Consider the following 18816-nt stretch of genomic DNA (forward strand, 5'->3'; position numbering starts at 1 on the left):
CTAGTCCGTTCAGTTCTGCATCTGAGCCGCCTTTTAATTAAAAAGGTGCCGTATCTCTCCCCAACATTGGGAGGTGTGATCACTGGCTGTCGTTTCAGTTCAGCACAAACATGTTTATTTTAGGGGCCACATTCATTTAATGGGCTTGTCAAAACTGATGAAAATAAGAGCTGGCAGAACTGCCAGATAAGGCCTAGCATCATTAGATGGGTTGGAGGCTTTGTCTGCCTTCCTTCCTCAGCTAGTGTGGCTCCCACGACTGTGTTGTGTGCTTGTTCCCTGACAGGGTCTTCGAAGGTGGTCATTTGTAGAAATAAAGGGGACTCTAAAATGGAATGTCTATGGAGACATAGAATGCAGTTTTAGGACTTTCTGTGAAAACAAAGAAGCGCATAAGGCGACTGATCAATCAATTTCCCTCCTCTACTACAGTTCATGATGCAACTATATACATAACACATCTTAACTGCAAACAGGTTTACCAGGGTTTTAGAATAAGTGTTCCAATTCCTGCACTGGTGTGAGATTGTATATGTTTCAGGGTTGTTTGAGGGCGGAATGAGATTTCACAGCTCTCCCTGTTTCTCATGAAATGGAGTAAATCTATTTCCGACACAGAGGGTGGTTTTATGGAAACGTCTCTTCACAATGTTATCTTGACATATCACAGAGCTGTATGTAATGTGCAGCATCACCATCTGCTTGTTACATTGACTTTACTAGGGGCTGTGATAACACAATGTGTTTACTGTGTTTGTTTTTGGAGTAAATTGTCATCTCATAAATTTGAGCATGCAGATGATATGGGCTGGGCAAAAAAAAGAGAGCGAGAGAGAGAGAGAGAGAGAGAGAGAGAGAGAGAGAGAGAGAGAGAGAGAGAGAGAGAGAGAGAGAGAGAGAGAGAGAGAGAGAGAGAGAGAGAGAGAGAGAGAGAGAGAGAGAGAGAGAGAGAGAGAGAGAGAGGATTGTGCTCGACAGTGATAGTGAGAGGGAAAGTTTTTGGTCTCTGAACAGTGACACTCACTTCATATCCACAAAGTGTCCTTCCTATTCAGCCAGGTGATCAGAGGAGGGAGGGGGGGGGTTACTCCCATTCTGCCCCCTGCCTGGCAACCCACCTACTCCACAATCCGGCCCACTCTCCACCATACCCTCCAGTCCTCTTCTGTTCTCCTCTCAGTCCTGTATTCTCTTCAGATCATATTGTTGCTGCATTTCTGGAACACTCAGAGACCAGCCCGAGCGCATCATCAGAGCGAGGCTCCGCTGCGTGCTGCCTCGACCTCCATCAGAGGAGCCTGGAGTGCTGCTTCTATTTCCTTCTTCCCGCTTTGAGAGCATCGACCTTCACAATGTCTCCCACTGCACTAAGATCGCATCCTCTTCATGTCGTCCAGCTATTGTCTGTTGTCTATTCGTCTAGACTAGTTGGTCGTATCAGCCTCATTTCCCCAGAACTGCAACACCGGTTTCTGTGCCGAATACTACAGAAATCAATGATGGCTTTGGAAAGGCGAATGAGGTTGTGTCTAATATCATCCCTCTCCGAGGCTCACCTCCTTTGTCTCGCTCCCGTTGGTCCTGTCCTGCACATTACAATCAAATCTACAGGGAGCCAATCATCAGGCCAGACTCTTTGGGAGGGCTTTGGGTCAGAAAGGATGTGTAAGGAGGTTGGCAGAGGGGGAAAGGAATCCACACCAGTGAACACAAGAGCAACAGTGAATCAAGAGAAAAAAAAAGGTGTCTGGTTTGAAGTCCCCTCCTAGATTTGGATACGTTAGCTTGAGCATCTTCCCAAGCATGAGGCCATTCCGTATTCACTTACATAGATTTTCCTTCTCAGCGTTAACGCAGTTCTTTCCAACCAAGATCTTAGCATTACGCCGTAGGAGCATGATCTCAGTCCTTTCGTTTCCATCTCCCAGTTTAACAGTCTCACTCATTCCACATTTAATTACATTGGAGATGATGTTTCAACTTGTGAGTACACACTATGTAAACTTACACTGTAAAGAGCATCTACTGTATCAGACACACACCTGTGCTAAAAGACGCTGGAGGGATTGATAAAGCAGTTTGGCGTGTTCAGGAGCCCCAGTGGAGTGGGACATCCCCATGTAGAGATCATGAATGGACTCCTGAGGGGATTAATAGCAGTCCTTAGCTGCCGTAATAGACACATGCTGGAAGGACGCAGCCACTGCGGTGTTTGGATGAGCCCCACGTGGATTAGTACAGGCTGTTTGCTGGTTTTGTCTGGAGCCTGGAGAATGAAATCCCAGGTGCTCAGGTGTGGTGTGGATGCCTGCTCTGAGGCCGCTGAGACGGTCTCTGTTGGCTGTGTGCGACGCTGAGGGAGGTGTGGCTGCTCGATTGAGGAGGGATGGGAACCAGGACTGGGACGTGTTGACAGTGCAAAACAGGAAGAGACTGCTGGGCTTATGCTAAACATGTAGAGCCCTTATGCATGCATACACATGCACGCGGGCGCACGCACGCCAGCAAAGGACAGAACAAACGATGACCGATCAATCAGGTGTGCTTTCTCCTGACTCTGCTTTGGTTGTCTGTGGAGGAGAAGTTACACTGGAATACTCTCTGAGACGTGGGGAGGAGCAAAGGAGGCTTCCTTACTGGCAGCTTTGCCACCCCCGTTCCTCCCTGTCTCTCTTCCTTTCACCCACACTTTATCACCTTCCTCCCTTCACCACTCCTCCCCCGCCTGCCTCTCATGGGCTGTGCGTTTCTTTGTCCCAGGCTCTTCTGTCCCTACTTCTCCTCCCCCCTGCTGACTAGACATCGTGACCAGAAGGTCTGACAAAAAACGTCACCACCCTCTCCATCCATAATGATATACATTCATTTAATTCAAGCTAAAAGAGAATCAAATAAACATAGACAGAGAGAGAGAGAGAGAGAGAGAGAGAGAGAGAGAGAGAGAGAGAGAGAGAGAGAGAGACAGAGAGACAGAGAGACAGAGAGACAGAGAGACAGAGAGACAGAGAGACAGAGAGAAAGAGAGTTACATTTGGGATCATTTCTCTGTGCCCTGAGGCTGTGCAGTAATGTCATAGAGTGATTTAGACTGACACACACTCTACATTACTGGCTCACCAGGACTGTCATTGTCACCTGCAGAGCTGGAAAACAGTCGGCATGAATCACAGAATGATGATGACAACCATGTGGATGAGGATGAATGATGATGATGATGACTATGACAATGATGACAATCCCTGGGCTGTTAGCAACAACATTGACAACAGAATCATTTGACGCTAACAAGTACACTCTGATTGACTCATTGTGTTTCGCAGTTAGATCTGCCAAACGAGACAGCCCCCTCCATAGACAACAACATCAGGCACTTCAGCCCTCTGCTGGGTGGACACAGCAATGGGATCGGTGCTACAGTAACTAGCTCGCCCTCCGGTCTTGGCTCTTTGGAGACATCTGCAGAGTAAGCAGATGTGTGCACTCTTTACCTCCACCTTCCCTCGCCCTCTCCTGCCCCCTCCACTGCCTACAAGGATGGGGGGGGGGATGTCTGTGGAGGAACACCAGGGCCTGGGAGACTTCCTGTCTCCTCCCCCAGTCCCCCGAATGGGATATGGTTTTGAACCAAACATCTGTCTGTGTCAGGACCCACTCATCACAGCACACCCTCCCTCTGCTCGGGCCGGGCTGCAAGGTGGAGCCAGCCTCTCTGCAGCAGAGGCAGAGCATGCTCAAAGCAGCCAACGACGTTACAGCCAGCGACGTTACAGCCATGACATGACACGAGTCATCTGGACAGGTCATTCAGATGTATTTGCGGTACTCCATGAAACATGCATGTGTTGGCTGTTAAGCTTGTGCACACGTAGGCATGCACATGCGTTTCATCACGGTCCTGATACATGCTGGGGATGTCTGACTAAGTCTGGTCATCAGTGTTAAAGCCCAGGTCCACCATCAACCACGATACACCCAGGACAGAATGTCAAATCAACGCTTGAGTCATGATCTTGGTGTGTTATTTTCAGCTATAGCAGGAAGCAGCCCTGTCAGAGATCCAGAGGTCCCTTCTCTCAGCCCCAGCTTTTCTGGCTTTCTTTCTGAGAACAAGCCCAGCTGGGAAAACCACTGAATCAGCTGCTGATTGGCTCACTGATGGAGACCATTTGGAACTGAGCGCCACTGGAGGAAATTGAATTACCCTCACAATCTGTTTGCTGTTTTTCTCGCCACAACAGTTGACGTGACGAAGAGACAGAATTACGAAGTGAATGGTGTGTGTGTGTGTGTGTGCGCGCGCGTGTGGTGTTCGCACGCATGTGAATTCAATTCTTTCTTTTCCATTCAGTTAGAGGTAGCAGTATATAAATCACATCATATTGTCAGTCATACATTAGGAGTTCTGCTTACAACAGCAACATCCTAAAGAGTCTGTTTCTTGTATCTGGGATCTGCCCACCACATCACAATCCATAGAAATGACTCCACCCCCATATGCTGGTCACCCATGGGGAGAGAAAAAGAAGGCGGGTGTGAGAGAGATACAGAAAGAGACAGATAGAGAGACAGCTAGAGAGGCAGACAGACAGAGAAGAAAAGAGAGACAGATTATGAGAGAGAGAGCGACAAACTGAATGAGAGCGAGAGGGAGGCAGAATGAGAGAGTAAGGGACAATGGGTGTTATGAGCAATGCGACCATACAAGAACATTCCAGTCCATCATCAACACTACAATTATATTTCACAGCAACACTGCGTTTCGTTCCATGGATCACTCTGTAAGGGGCCTATCATCAGTGAGGTTGAGAAAGGCCAGATTACATGTTGGAATTTGAGCACCGACTGTAAAACCTCTCCACAACACCTGGGAGGCCATATTAAGTGTGCTGAGATGAGGTCTCCACCATGCTTCAACTGACTGTACCTCTCTCCACAAGGGTCTTGTTAGAGTCAATATGAATATTTCAAGTCACTGTGTTTCCATCCAATCACTTTAGTACAATAATTAATCAAAATAAACAGCACTCCACAATAAAGCTTTTTATTGTCGGTACTAATCAGACAACTCATTAGGCAGTAATGAGCTGACTCTTTCCTCGCTCTTGTCGTGTTCTGTGGGGGACGAAAGCGTGTGGGGAGCTAGCATGAACACACACACACACACACATGAACACACACACACACACACACACACACACACACATGAACACACACACACACACACATACACATGAACACACGCACACACACACACACACACTACCACCATCACCACCAGCCTCGTCTGTAGTCCCACTCCAATTATGGTAGCATCTCACCCGGGAAGGAGCCCACTTACCCAGCATTCACTTTATGAATAATTGATTGTTTGTGCCAGTGTTGTGTTTGTAAATACACATTTGCTCTCTGATTAATTGTTTTCTAGACATATTCATTTGTTAAATTTGATTAGACTCTTAAATTCTTCTTAAATTATTTATTATCAGGACCCTCTTTGGCAATTAGGCAACACTAGGGCGACTAAAATATTTGCTTGGCATCAGGAAATGCACACACTGACGCACACACACACATCCACATTCTGTCACACAGGGTGAGGTACAGCAGTTGTGCTCGAGGCTGCACGCTCTTTGCATTTCCATACAGCTCAGTGGAAGAGACAGCCTTTTAACTTCCATGTCAGATCAACAAGATTCATGCTTTCAAGAGAGTCCCTTCCTCCCTGTCCGGTATTTACAGAATGTGAAGATGCATGTCTTCACATAGCAATACTTTGAACCACAGAAACATACTGATATTGAAATCCTTGCTGCATTCACTGTAGCATAAAGGACATTTCTGGGAGGCCATCAACCCCTGTCCAACTGGAGGCATAGCAGACATTTCCCCAACAGCGAATAAGGATGTAATTTTGTGCTTTCAGGAAGCTGGTCATATTTGTATCCAAGTGATGGAGGAAATGAGTTGCAGTGACCTTTTCCCTGGGGATGTAATGAGTGGAAGTGTGCATCATCACTTGCTATGAAGGATTTCACAGCAGCTCCATTAGTTCCAACCTTCTGTTAGTAATCAAAAAAAAAATGTATAGCACTCAATTCATACTTAAATAAAATGTTGCACCTCATAAACATTTAAGACTTTCTATGTATTGAGTTAATTTAATAAATATAGTAAATGTTAATTGTTACTTAATTTAAGCATGGCATTCTGACTGGATGAACTGATGGTTTGCCTAGTATAACATAGCACTGTATACTGTTGAATTTGAACATGAAGATCCTAAGGCATTGGTGGTAGACTGGCCAGACTTCAATGCATGATCAACATGCAGCAGTGTATTTATAAATGTTGAAAATGTTAGCCCTTTCGAATATACATACAACTGCTATACATCAATGTATTTCCCAACAGGGTTCTTTCATGTAGAAAAGAAATGTGCTACCAAGCTCCAGTAGAAGCAGATCCATGTTTGGCATAGAGTGAGGTGTAGCATAAACCAACGGGCAGTGGTGATGTCAGGTATGGGCAGATGGATCACGAGGCCATCGTCTTCTGTTCTCCTCTGGCCAACCTCCCACCTTGCTCAGTAAGAAGTGTTTTTAGATTTGTTTCACCATAGCAAAAGTGGACAATGAAGCCCTGGCTCAGGATCTTTGATGACAAGGCATTTGACCAGACCCTTTATTTGATATTCCTCTGTGAAATGTCAGCATTCAATCGAGCAGCCTGGAGTCTGGCTGATGAGGCTGTTCAAAGATTTAGAAGGGACCTGTTGCTATGGAAGCAATGGAAGAACGCCCAGCATCTCTGTGGGAGGTCTAGCCGACAGGACGGACAGACATGATGCATCCAGGGAGTATGGGAGCAGGACAGGCCGTGTTAGTCTTCTCCTGGGGAGGGCTACGAGGCCAGCCGAGGAGAGGAGGGAGAGGAGTGCGAGGCAGCACATATGCCAAATATGAGTCGGCCTGCCAATTTGTAGGATGCTGGCAATTGCTACGCAGGCTGAATCCTTGACAGAGGGAGATGAATAATTGAGCGTGTGTGAAGCGTTGTGTGGGGATGGAGGAGAGATGCCTGGACATGGAATGGAGGCGAGAGGAGGAGGCCGGCTACCAAACCTCTCATTCAGCTATTGACATGTTGCACATTGCATGCTTTTGGTCGCAACACGTTTTGGAAGAAAAAAAAAGTTTCCCTGATTGAAGATGGATTTTTAAGATTGTGCGTGTTTGTGCATGCTTGTTCCTCATTAGAAGCTTTTTAAGATGTTAAGACAGTTGAAGAAAACATGTACACATTTTGTGGTTGAATATACAGTTGAAATGCTCTCATCTGTTTTTTGTCAGAAGATAACCAGACATAATGTCAGGGAACATGGGAGCTTGTTTAAATTCTCTACACACAGCAGTCACCAACAATGTGCTACTATAAGTGCTTTGCAGTGATTGAACAACAATTGAGGGTCACATTGGTGACAGAGGGGGATTTGGCAGAGGGTGTTTTGTCCAGGCTTCCTGAGATGCTTTTGCTCAAAATGAGGGCAATGAATGCAAAACATAGCTAAGGAAATATTCTCATCAAATCTCCCGTGTCTCCGTTTGAGGGCGTCGAAGAGGCAGTTGGCTCAGAGGGAACAGTCTCAATCAACGGGCACAGCCTTGTCTCCTGTCCAGCTGGAATTCAAAAATAACATTCAGAATTCTGTGCACTGCACTATCTTTCATGGACAAAAGAACATTGAATATATATACAGGGCATCCAAATGTGTTTTGCTGTTAAATATTTAACAATGACTTCCAAATGCAAGTTAGGGTGAAATCTACACAGCTTACTCTACCTTATAGCTGTAAATGTCTTCATACTGTATGATATGTTTTTAAATCACCATATTTCTTCTTGTTACAAGTCTGCAGTTTTTTATGGTTTATTCTGACTATAGCCTTTCTTTTCCCCTCCCCCCCCCCCTCTCTCTCTCTCTCTCGCTCTCTCTCCCTGGCAGATACCACCCTGTCAAGGCACTGTGGTAAGTACAGCTGCAGCATGTTCAGTTATGTTAGATCTGGCTGGTTGGTTTGTGCCAGGTCAAAGATGGTGTGAAGATGGAAGGAACTGCTCTTAATTTTTTTGTCTCAGGAGGAGCCTTGATGGTAGACATCATTTGCATCCTCATAAATCACATTTAATGTTTATGTTATGTTTAAAGCAACAACAAAAAATAACATGCAATTCATAAAATAGCGGTGATGGGCCCATTTGGTCAATTGCAAAAATGTCCCTAGTCAGGCAGTGTGTATGCATGTTTCATCATGTTTAACCTATTGGCCCCTTTTTGATTCGATACCGGAGTACTGGATTGTGCAGTATCTGTATTTCTAAAGCTTCAAACAGCAGCATAACATATAAAGGGATCCTTGTGCTTTTCATAAGGAGAAGATACAATATATTTTTATTATGATCTTACTCTTCCAAACAACTTTTCTCACAGTTGCTCGATTTGCCTCACGCTTAAAGGAGACTAGTGATCATCCCTCCTCCAGTTAGATTAGGAATAAAATAACTCGTTGTGCCTTTTCTGATCACTGTGGTAACTGTATAACTAGGCTTAGTTCCTAGTGGATCCATTGTGTGTCCATGTGTCCCTGGACTGGCCCACCTGCAGATCCCTGGTACCAGGCTATTACCACCTGGGCCTACCACGCTCTGTTGCATCGGCTAGTCCCCGTCTGCAAATAGTTTATTGTCAGATGCACAGAACAACACAAGGTCAGACTGGGCACTGAAGTTTTTGGGACAAGACAACGCAAAGCAACTTGGCATAACATAACATATAAGTATTTAGTTTAACATAGATTACATCTATGATAAGCTAAAATAAAATAGACCTCCTAAATATACAAAATAATTTTGTGGTTGAATATACAGTTGAAATGCTCTCATCTGTTTTTTGTCAGGAGATAACCAGACATATTGTCAGGGAACATGGGAGCTTGTTAGAATTCTCTACACACAGCAGTCACCAACAATATGCTACTATATATTGTATATACTATAATATACAATATATAGTACAGTATCAGTGTCCATTCAGAAGCCTGATGGCCCTTGCAAAGCAACTGTTTTCCAGTCTGCGTGTGCGAGACTGAATGCTTCAATATTGCTTGCCAGAAGGCAATGAATAGGCTCCTTAAATATTACCAGGGCTGTGGGCTGGACCAGGAGGGAAACAGCTGAACACACCTGGCCCTGTAGCATAGAACAATCCTGCAGTAGGTTATTCATACTGTAGGTGCCGTAAGCTATAGCTGTTAGCAGTTCACCTGCCCCTCCCACGAACGGGGTGTATGTGCAAACCTCAGCTTGTGTCTGGTTGTCACAGTATAGGGTTGGCATGGAAGTCTATGTAGAAATCAGACACATTACAGTACCTATAGTCATTATCATGCTAGATGCGAGGAGTCGTAAAGGTTAGGAGTCACATGAAAAGACTGAGAGAAGCAGTGTCAGTACAAGGTCTTGATGCCCTTGCTCCATTGATCAGTGCTGCTAGCAGACAGCTACGGCATTCAGTATGTAACACACAACAAGGATATTGTATACCTCTACATGAAGGAATCTTGTGCATGGATGTGTGTGTATGTGTGTGAGTGTGCGTGAGTGGATATAGTGTACGTGGGTGTGGGTAATCATGTGTATGTGCATGCAGACTGTACTGTACTGTACTGTACTGTGTGCCTTATTTGTATGTTTTTAAATGAGAACATGCAGTACAATGACGTCTCTTGCCCTGCTTGTCATCCTTCAGACCTCTGTTCAGATAGTGTACAGGGCCCCGGGTAGCCCAGGTAGCCCCTCTCGTTGTGAGGTGGCCAAGAGCCTTGGTGCTCAGCTTAATTGACTGCACCTGAGGCAGGAGACCGAGGTGTAATTGTGATAAGAGAAAACGCTGCGCCTGGCTGGTTTTACTGCCCTTATCTGTAATCTCAGGATTGATTATGGTTTTTCTGCCAGCCGAGCAAATTGTTCGGCGCTATCAACTGCAATGGAAACTACTTTAACTCTGCCAGGACCAAATTTAAGAGCACATTGGAAAGCATATTAAACCTTAAGCCATGAACTGTTACAAAATGTACCAGACCCAGGTTGTTGTTTGTTGGATGTTTTGCTGGTTTATATAAAAGGCTAAAGTATTGAGACCCCAATATACTACATTTATTTTCTAAATGTAGCCCTATCCAAGGGTAAAATGGCTTACTGTATTTCTTTCCATTCATTTTGTAGATTTGTTTCAGATTTATTTTGTACAGTGCTGTAGCCTAAAACTCAAGAGTTTACCGATAATAGCATTCCTTTTTAAAAGGGCCACAAAGAAAATACTGTACTGTAGAAGGACTTGTCCTTCATGTGTGTACTCCCTGTCTCTCTACTTTTGAGTGCAGTTTGGGCTGAGAGAGCAGCTAATGGGCTGAGAAATGTCTCCAAATCTACAACAACAACAGAAGCTAATGTTCTCAAGCCTGCTGCAACCACATAACTGGACCTCTGACAGAAAAAAAACAACCATGCTTTACTCAGATGTGTCAGAAAAGTCATTTCTGTCAGCCTAATTGTAGATCTGCTCTTAGAGTGGCCTTGTGATATGGTCTAATTGCCTGCTGGATTGGACGGTGTCTGGGTTGTTGGTTCTACACACACTGTCTGCGGCTATGAGGAGCAGGATGGTGGATTTAGGATGGAGGTCACCAATATCTGTCTAGTGTCCGAGATTCATATGTGTGTGGATCTTATAGCTTAGGGGTATTGACACAACAGTTGAAATATTGCAGAAAGGGTTTGAGTCAGAGAGAGAGGAAACAAGCCCAACATTGCAGTCGGTTTAAGGAGGAAAGCACCTATCTCCCACTCAATTAAGAATAGAACCTCTCAAAGTTTTCTTCCTGTCAAACCTTCAGCTGCAGGCTGCTTAGTCTGCCTATAGGACAAAGTCTCTGTTTGGATTTGGAGCCATCAGTCAAAAAACTGTATAGGGACAACACAAAGCATTTCTTAGAGGAAACTGCCAGGGAGCATGTTGATCCCATAGCTTAGTCCTCGGCTCCCTGTTCCCAGCTCTGCCTGAATGAGGATAAGTCACACTGCAGCAGACGTCAGAGACTAGACGCACGGAGGAAAGAATCTAATGGCTGCTACAGAAACTATCCCAGTGGGTTAGATCTATCAGACAGGCCAGAAAGAAGCTAGATCAGTTTTCCAAAGAGTGAGTAAGTCTGTCTCTGTGAGTCAGATGACAGAGGCCAGGGGCCTGGGAGAGACACAGGGGGCTTCAGGACCCATGTGGACTGGTGTCTACTGCAAGTTCAAAGCATACAGATAAGAATGATATATTCCAAACCAGCTATGAATTTATTCTCCAGGGTTGGTAGTCCTAGTGGAGCATAGTCAAGGTGTCATTACCCTTAACATTCTCCTCTTATCCTTGGTGAAAGATACATTTCATGTGAACTGACTACAGTAGACAGTACTGAACATGATGGAAATGACTACAGTATTTCAAACTGATTATAAACTTAATACAGCTGTGCAGACCGTGAGCAGTGCTGTGTGTCTGTCAGTGGTTAATCCAGATAGGCTGTGATGTCAAGACAGGATGTTCCACCCCTATTGACTTACTGTGGAATTACCTCCCACTGAAGTCTGCTCTCCGTTTTAACACCCTCTCTCTCCCCCCTCCCTCTTATAGGATACTGTTGGTGGTCCAGACATGTCTCTCCTCATTCCTCCTGGCTTGGCTGAATCATTTTGAAAAGCACTGTAGCATTAAGGCTCACTGAGACAAGCCTTGTCCAGGCAAATCCCTACACAAATGAGAGTGTAGAGGCCATTATTAAAGCCAATCGCTCCTAGTAGCGCTCAACAGTTAAATTACAACCTGTCCACTCCGGCTCATGTCTCTAGAACAAAAAATCCACCACTTTTTCCATCCACGGAGGTGGGAGAGGCAGGCGAGGCACAGAGGAGGGAGCAGCTTTAGAGGCATCATTTCCCCAGATTGGGTGTGAAATTAGGGTGTGTTGGGGAGCTGTCGTTCATGTAAGGTTAGGCCCCGAAGAGAGGCAAGACCGTGATCGACATCGAGGTTCACCAACATAAAGAGCATTACATTTCCTCATATGAAAAGCATATTTTTAACACTTCACCCTGACAGTAGGCTTGTCAAAGGCATGCACAATTCTCAAGTTGGCTTTCATGTGAAGTGTTCTGAGGCGATCTCTTAGGCTGGCTTTAAACTATTCCTTCTTTAAATGCTTTTGTCTGTCAAATGGGTATTTCAGCAGGAACACTTATCCTGCCAATCAAAACTGCTGCTGTGTTCCCTATGCTCACAGATTACTATGGAATAAGGAGACAGTGTGTTTCTGTGTGTGTGTGTGTGTGTGTGTGTGTGTGTATGTGAGTAATAGATATATGTATTTGTCATATCTATAGGATTACACTGACTTCTGGTTTCAGGCCATCCATGTCAAATTCCTGGCTGAGATAGTTTTTGATTACTCTTCTCTAAAAATATTTACTGTGCTCTAGCTACATGTTGCCTGTGCAATAATGACACATTAATTGATCCAAAATGGGTACATTAATATTAGTTAAACTCTCCCTGCCTGTTCTTAAATGTAATTTCGTCTTTGGCAGATATGTAGAGCACATAGTGTCTCTGAGGGCCATGTTATGTTAAAGAAATAAAAAACATGGATTCTTAATTACTGCTCACTTTCATTAAATCATAAGGGCTTTGTCACTGAGACAGATTCAGAATAACAATGTAAAGCAGTACCAAACATGACTTCATATTCTCAAGGAGAATTGTAGTACAAGAGAATGACTTGGAGGTCTTTGGAGATTTAAGTCTCTACTGTACTACAGTACTAACTTGAAACTTGAACTTCCTTTTATTTGTCCTCACAGCTCATGCAGGCTTTGTTCCTGGTAAATCCTGGCAGGTGTATTTGGAGTATCTCTGCTGACTTAAAAGAGTTGTCTCTCTGTTCCAAGGCTATTCCAAAAAACACCATACATATGCAATACAATAACACATTCATTGAGCCAATTCCACTTTCCATAATGTGATGCTTTCCTTTGTGTCTAGTTAGGGAATGGGCGTATTGTAATAAGTAACCCGAATGGTTGAGTGGTGGAGTACAACACTGTTTCGATGAAGAAAGGTTCTGATGAAGGTCAGAGGACAGAATATGTTGTATAAATTGAAAACTAAGATAACATACAGCCAACAGGTGTTCATTATTCAATCAGGCGGATACTACATGACAGGTTCTGACTGTCATCAGAACATAATATAGGTTACAAAAGGAATGCATACGTATGAATGAATAATAAGACAGATGACATGAACAGATAATAAGGCAATAGCAAGGTACTGATTGTGATTAACATAAGCACATGAGAAATCCCTTATGGCTTCCACGGTCCCAGCAAAGCAAACTAACACTTCCTCCAGCATGAATTGTGTATGAATTATACTCTCTCTCTCTCTCTCTCTCTCTCTCTCTCTCTCTCTCTCTCTCTCTCTCTCTCTCTCTCTCTCTCTCTCTCTCTCTCTCTCTCTCTCTCTCTCTCTCTCTCTCTCTCTCTCTCTCTCTCTCTCTCTCTCCCTCTCTCTCGCCCGGTGCTCCAGTTGGGGCACAATGCAGGCCACAAGTGTAGGCCGGTGCTGGAAGGCATGGAGGAGAGGAAGGCCCTGGCCTCTTGTAAACAGAGCCACTGCTGAGGGGTGTCGGCCATACTGCGGGTTATGCTACTGTGACGACCACCACTGCTGAGGCTACTGTGGCTCTGGAGGGGAAGGAGGGCCACCATACATCATCATGACCTCTTTTACTGTCAGAGTTCTCCAATAGGCCCCTGGCTTTATCGAGGGCCAGAACCCTCTGAGCATGGTGACTCAGGCACAGCAGATGACATACGACCTGCACAAGCAGTTAGAGGATGCCACTGCTGATGAGATTTAAAGCAGAGGGTCACTGAGATAGAATTCAACGGCCTAATAGATGTCTGGGGTTGTGTTATAAATTGACTGTTAGATATGATTGATGTAGATCTAGTAAGATGTAATCTAGCATAGATTTCATTGAAGTGCCTATTGGGTAACTGTCTTCATTTCACCCGACAGAAGATACTGACTGTACTTTGTGTCCGTGTTTTATTGCCAGACGCGAAAATGTAATGGCAACCTTCTTTTACACAAGGGAAGGGGAAATTTGACTTTGTGAAAAGCTTCAGCGTGTGCAGTACCCATGTGTGTGTGTGTATGTGTGTGTGTTTGTGTGTGGTTGTAGTGGCACTAAAGGAGCTACGTGGTGTGAAGTGGCTGATGGTCCAGAATCCGGCGAGTCAGTGCAGTGGTGTGTCCCAGGTGATAGTGTGCCCTATCTTCTTCCTGTCTCCTGTCACCTTAGCTTTCCTCTCAGCCCAGGGAAGAGGAAGATCTCCACTCACTCTACATGCCTCGACATGCATCTTTAATGAACACTACATAAGTGCATTACTTTAACTACCACACACGGCACTTAATATGTCAGTGTTTTTTCATGTGCAAGCTTTTGTTTCTGTGCTTCTTTGTTCGACGTAAGTGGCCAAAAAGAACCTACTGTATGAACAAGGTTTATATTCTATGAATAATTCAACATTACAGTATAAACCAATTAAAGACTATTGTATCATGACACCAAAGTAGATACATGCAAACATGGTTTATTCTACTATTTTATTCACAACTACCTGGTGCTGAGTATCTTCTCCTTTGCACGTTTGACTGTCAGACTCCTCTTTATATAGCCTCAGGTGATATCCCAGCATGCACCAGAAATAGAAAGCGTGTGACTGCAAGGTGACGGGTGACAGTCCTGGTCAGAGTGTAAGTTCAGCTCTCCTCTCAGGGGTGCGATCCCCCCGAGATGAGAGATGTGTGCTCTCCCTAGTCTCTGTGTCCTGCTGGGTTTGTCCCTCTGGTGCCTCTGGTGTCTGGGACAGAGAAAGGTCCGCTCGATGCTATCGTCCACCGTGTCCTTGAATGAAAGAGAATGCAGGCAGAGCCATGGCCCTGGACCGGCCCCACAGTGATCCGGAAAGTTTTCCATCAGAAATCAATGGTAGCGTGCAGTCCCTCTCTTTCAAGCCCCTTTTGTGGCAGGTCTTTATCAGAGCTGGAGGACAGCGAGAGAGGCTATGTGTGCATATGGGAGACCCTTCTTCACCTCCCAGGTTCCTTGTGGTTTCTCAAGGGAAGCCAGGCATTAATGCTAGATTAAGTGTCTCCACTTCATTATGGAAAATAAAGCCCTCTACTCAACCTTGAAGCTTTGAAGTGGTGCTAAAGTTCACATGGAGAGCAGTGACCATGTCTGTTTGTTTTTAGCTCTGTGTGTGTGTGTGTGTGTGAGTGTGTGTGTGTTTGCTCAGGCTCATGCATGCATGTGTGAGCGAGCGAAAGAGTGTGTGTACTTTAAAAGTGCATTGCAGCACTCCTTATTATCCTGCTTGCAGATAGACAGTCAGAGGAGGACCGATTTCCCTGCGGAGAACCACTCTAACTTCCGAGAGAGTAAACACAGTAATCGCCTTTCCCTTCCTCTACCCCAGTGCATTCTGGGTAGGAGGGAGCACAGTTGAACATGGTGATGCTCTTAGCACGCTGACGTATGCTGAGTGTTAGCGCTCTACAATGTCATGAATTTCAAAGAACAGATAATAAACCCCAAGGGTCCTTATTCAGCAGAACAGTGCTTAATAAGTAAATTGCCTACCTGTATCCTCCACCTTTAATCACAAATAGCTCCAGATGAATATCTTGTCCTTTGATTACACTCTTATGCCTTGCTTGACTGCCAGTCTAAATGGTTGCTCCTCAACCAAGAGGAAAATATGAGGATCAGCGGTTAAGTATTTGTCCTCTGACTTTTCTGTGGAGGTGCCTTGCATGCACAACAAGAACATTCTGGAAAGCCTGTGTGTTAAACAGTCAAAGGTAGATCACAGCACAGGCTTTGGGAGAAGTTCCATCCTGAATGGATGACATATTGGTCACATGTACTGTAATCAGTCAGTTGGAGCTTCACCTGAACCCAGCAGAACATGCTCCTCTGTGCTCTTCTGCTGAAACAGGTGGCAAGCTCTCCCTGCGAGCAGCCATGTAAAAGGACACCTTTACAAGCTCATAAATAACAATGGTGAATGGGAGGGCGATGCAGACACATGGGGGTCACCTCTGCACAAGTAGGGCACAGCGTCCATGGAGGTTTGGGCGCACCGATGCACCCCGACCAGAAGTGGCTGGCATCAGCAGGTTTGTGGGGGTGTTGAGTTGATATTTAGGACGACAAAGCGCACCTTGTTTCCCCTCAGGGCACTTTTCGTCTGTTTCTGGCACCAGCTACGCGACAGGTGTCTTTTTCCAGGGAAGAAGTGATAAATGAATTCGTGTTTGTCTGGGGCAGTGCATGAAAACACAATGTGAAAACAGAACAAAAATAAACAAAAAAGTCCCAGGTGTCACAGGTCTGATTAATCAAACAGAAAAGAGGCGTCTCCTGAGATTGAACAGTCACTGCTGAGGACTCTGGGGTGACTCGCTGTGTTTTGCCGGCTGTACCGGGCTAAGACAGGTTCAAACCGGATAACTGACATGGGTCTGATATGTTGTCAGATAGTGGCCCCTCTTCAATCTATGTCTGTCACAGCAACTGTGCAATTAGAAGTTGACACAATGAATATCATCTACACAAAGGGAACCATCCTAAGCTTTAATTATGACGATAACAGATTGTGCTATTTGTGTTGCCACAGACTTATGACTTGACATTTATTATAATCCCACATAATGATGTTACTTAGCCTCATTATTTGCTGTTGTTGGCATTAGCCACGCTAATGTATGAATTAATGATGCTGAGAGGGAAGGCAGGGCTCTGGGTCTGGTACAGGGACAACACAACATGCACCTGCCATCTCCTGAGACACTCATTACAACAGCAGCAGTCAACCATTCACATCACAGCACAGAACAGAGAATACAGTGTCACAGCATTGCCCTGCTTACTCACATAAACACACACACACACACACACAGTGAATTTTATGACCGACAGTGGTTGTTGACGTGATCAATCTTCATTATGATGGTTGCCCTGTCAAGATGTTGCTTTCTGTCAGATGTTCATTCATCTTTTTCTTTTGCCCACACAGTTCTTATTTCTCTGTGCACTTTTACAGTAAAAAGGCTAATACAAACCAAGCCCTATCAGTCTTTCAAAAAGGTAATAAGTACAATAATATTCAAACTAGATGTTGTAGCATTTGGCTAATCTGCAGCTCATCAGAGCAGTAGGAAACATTATGGGATGTACCTGCGTACCGTGTCCTACGCCAGGGTGTGCTCAGTGGTGTGCAGTGTTGCACTGGTGAGTTTACAGGTCCTCTGACAGAGTCTCTGGGAGGCTCATCTGTGACATGGTTGGATAGGAGAGAGGAGGGCAGTGGGAGAGAGAGAGAGAGAGAGAGAGAGAGAGAGAGAGAGAGAGAGAGAGAGAGAGAGAGAGAGAGAGAGAGAGAGAGAGTGAGAGAGAGAGAGAGACAGAGAGAGAGAGAGAGAGAGAGAGAGAGAGAGAGAGAGAGAGAGAGAGAGAGAGAGAGAGAGAGAGAGAGATGAACATCCTGTATGCAAAGAGGATAAGTAAAGGGCTGTGGCATAACCAGGTCATTCTGTTCTACCAAGTGTGCGTGCGTGTGTGAAAGACTGGGACATCCTGAATTCTGCTTTGGTTTAGATTGGTTACATGAAGCAAAATAATGTGCAAAAGTACAGTATTGCTAGAAAGGTACTGACATTACAGTGTACTGTATGTGTGTTTGTGTTGTGTGGGTGCTTCATTGCTTTATTCCTACCTCTAAATAAGAGTTGACCATACCTTCTAGATAAGTTGTAAAGACTGAGCAACAGTAACAGTGAGTAACAGTGGTTTAGCTACTGTATGTCAGGAAGTAAAATGTAGTTCATTTTGAACCCTATTTAGTAAGCAGAAATTGATAAAAGGCCTTGCTTTCTCGTCACGCTTGTCGAGACGAGAAATGTGGTGCCTTTCTCATTCTCGTGTCTGTCCTCTTCTTCTCCTCCATCTTAATGCAACTTTTTTTCTCATGCTCTGTCTCTCTCTTTTTGCCCTGTTAGCCCAGAGCATTGTGACATGCCACACAGGCTTACGATCGTTTCTCGCAGTAATAAGGTCTCGATGACCTATTAACTGACAGTGATGTCTCAAAGGAGAACCACTTGTCGCTAAATTATACATACTGTCCCTCTGCCTCTCCTGCCTGACTCTGTGGATGAAGAGCAGTGGTGGCAGGCCCTCAGACTGCCTCCCACCCTGCTCGGCAACGCTGTCTCCCCCCTCTTAATGCCACTGTTTCTCTTTTAAAAGGTCATGCTAAAGAAAAAAGCAACTTTGAGAGAGAAAAGAGAAAGACATTTGTCCACATTAGAGAAGTAGTTTCTGGCCCGTTGTTTCAGTGTTTGTCTGTCCTTCCAGGCTAGCCTTGAGAAGTGGTTTCTCTGGCTGACGAGGTTAGCTTTGAGAGCTGACTGACTGTGAGTGCCACTTTTCAGTACACCTGTATGTTTGATTGAGACTGTTGGCTTGACTAATGCAGGCTGTGTATCAACTCGAAGAGGACAATGAAGCTCTCCATTTTCAAAGATGATCTGAGCTGGCCTGATTTATCTGAAGCTGTTCAATAGGGTGTTGAATG

At 44.9% G+C, this 18816-nt stretch overlaps 1 protein-coding gene across 1 annotated transcript in view; it reads left to right on the forward strand.

Moving 5' to 3' along the window:
- Positions 1-18816, forward strand: part of LOC146273030 (cadherin-4-like) — a 122299-nt gene that overhangs the window by 45570 nt on the left and 57913 nt on the right. The window contains exon 3 of the mRNA XM_084705349.1: positions 8003-8026. Within this exon, the coding sequence (XP_084561475.1) occupies positions 8003-8026 (24 nt within the window). The remainder of the gene's footprint in view (positions 1-8002; positions 8027-18816) is intronic.

This window comes from Hypomesus nipponensis, chromosome 9 (genome assembly GCF_054491055.1).
Source record: "Hypomesus nipponensis isolate SF chromosome 9, ASM5449105v1, whole genome shotgun sequence".
Lineage (NCBI taxonomy): Eukaryota > Metazoa > Chordata > Actinopteri > Osmeriformes > Osmeridae > Hypomesus > Hypomesus nipponensis.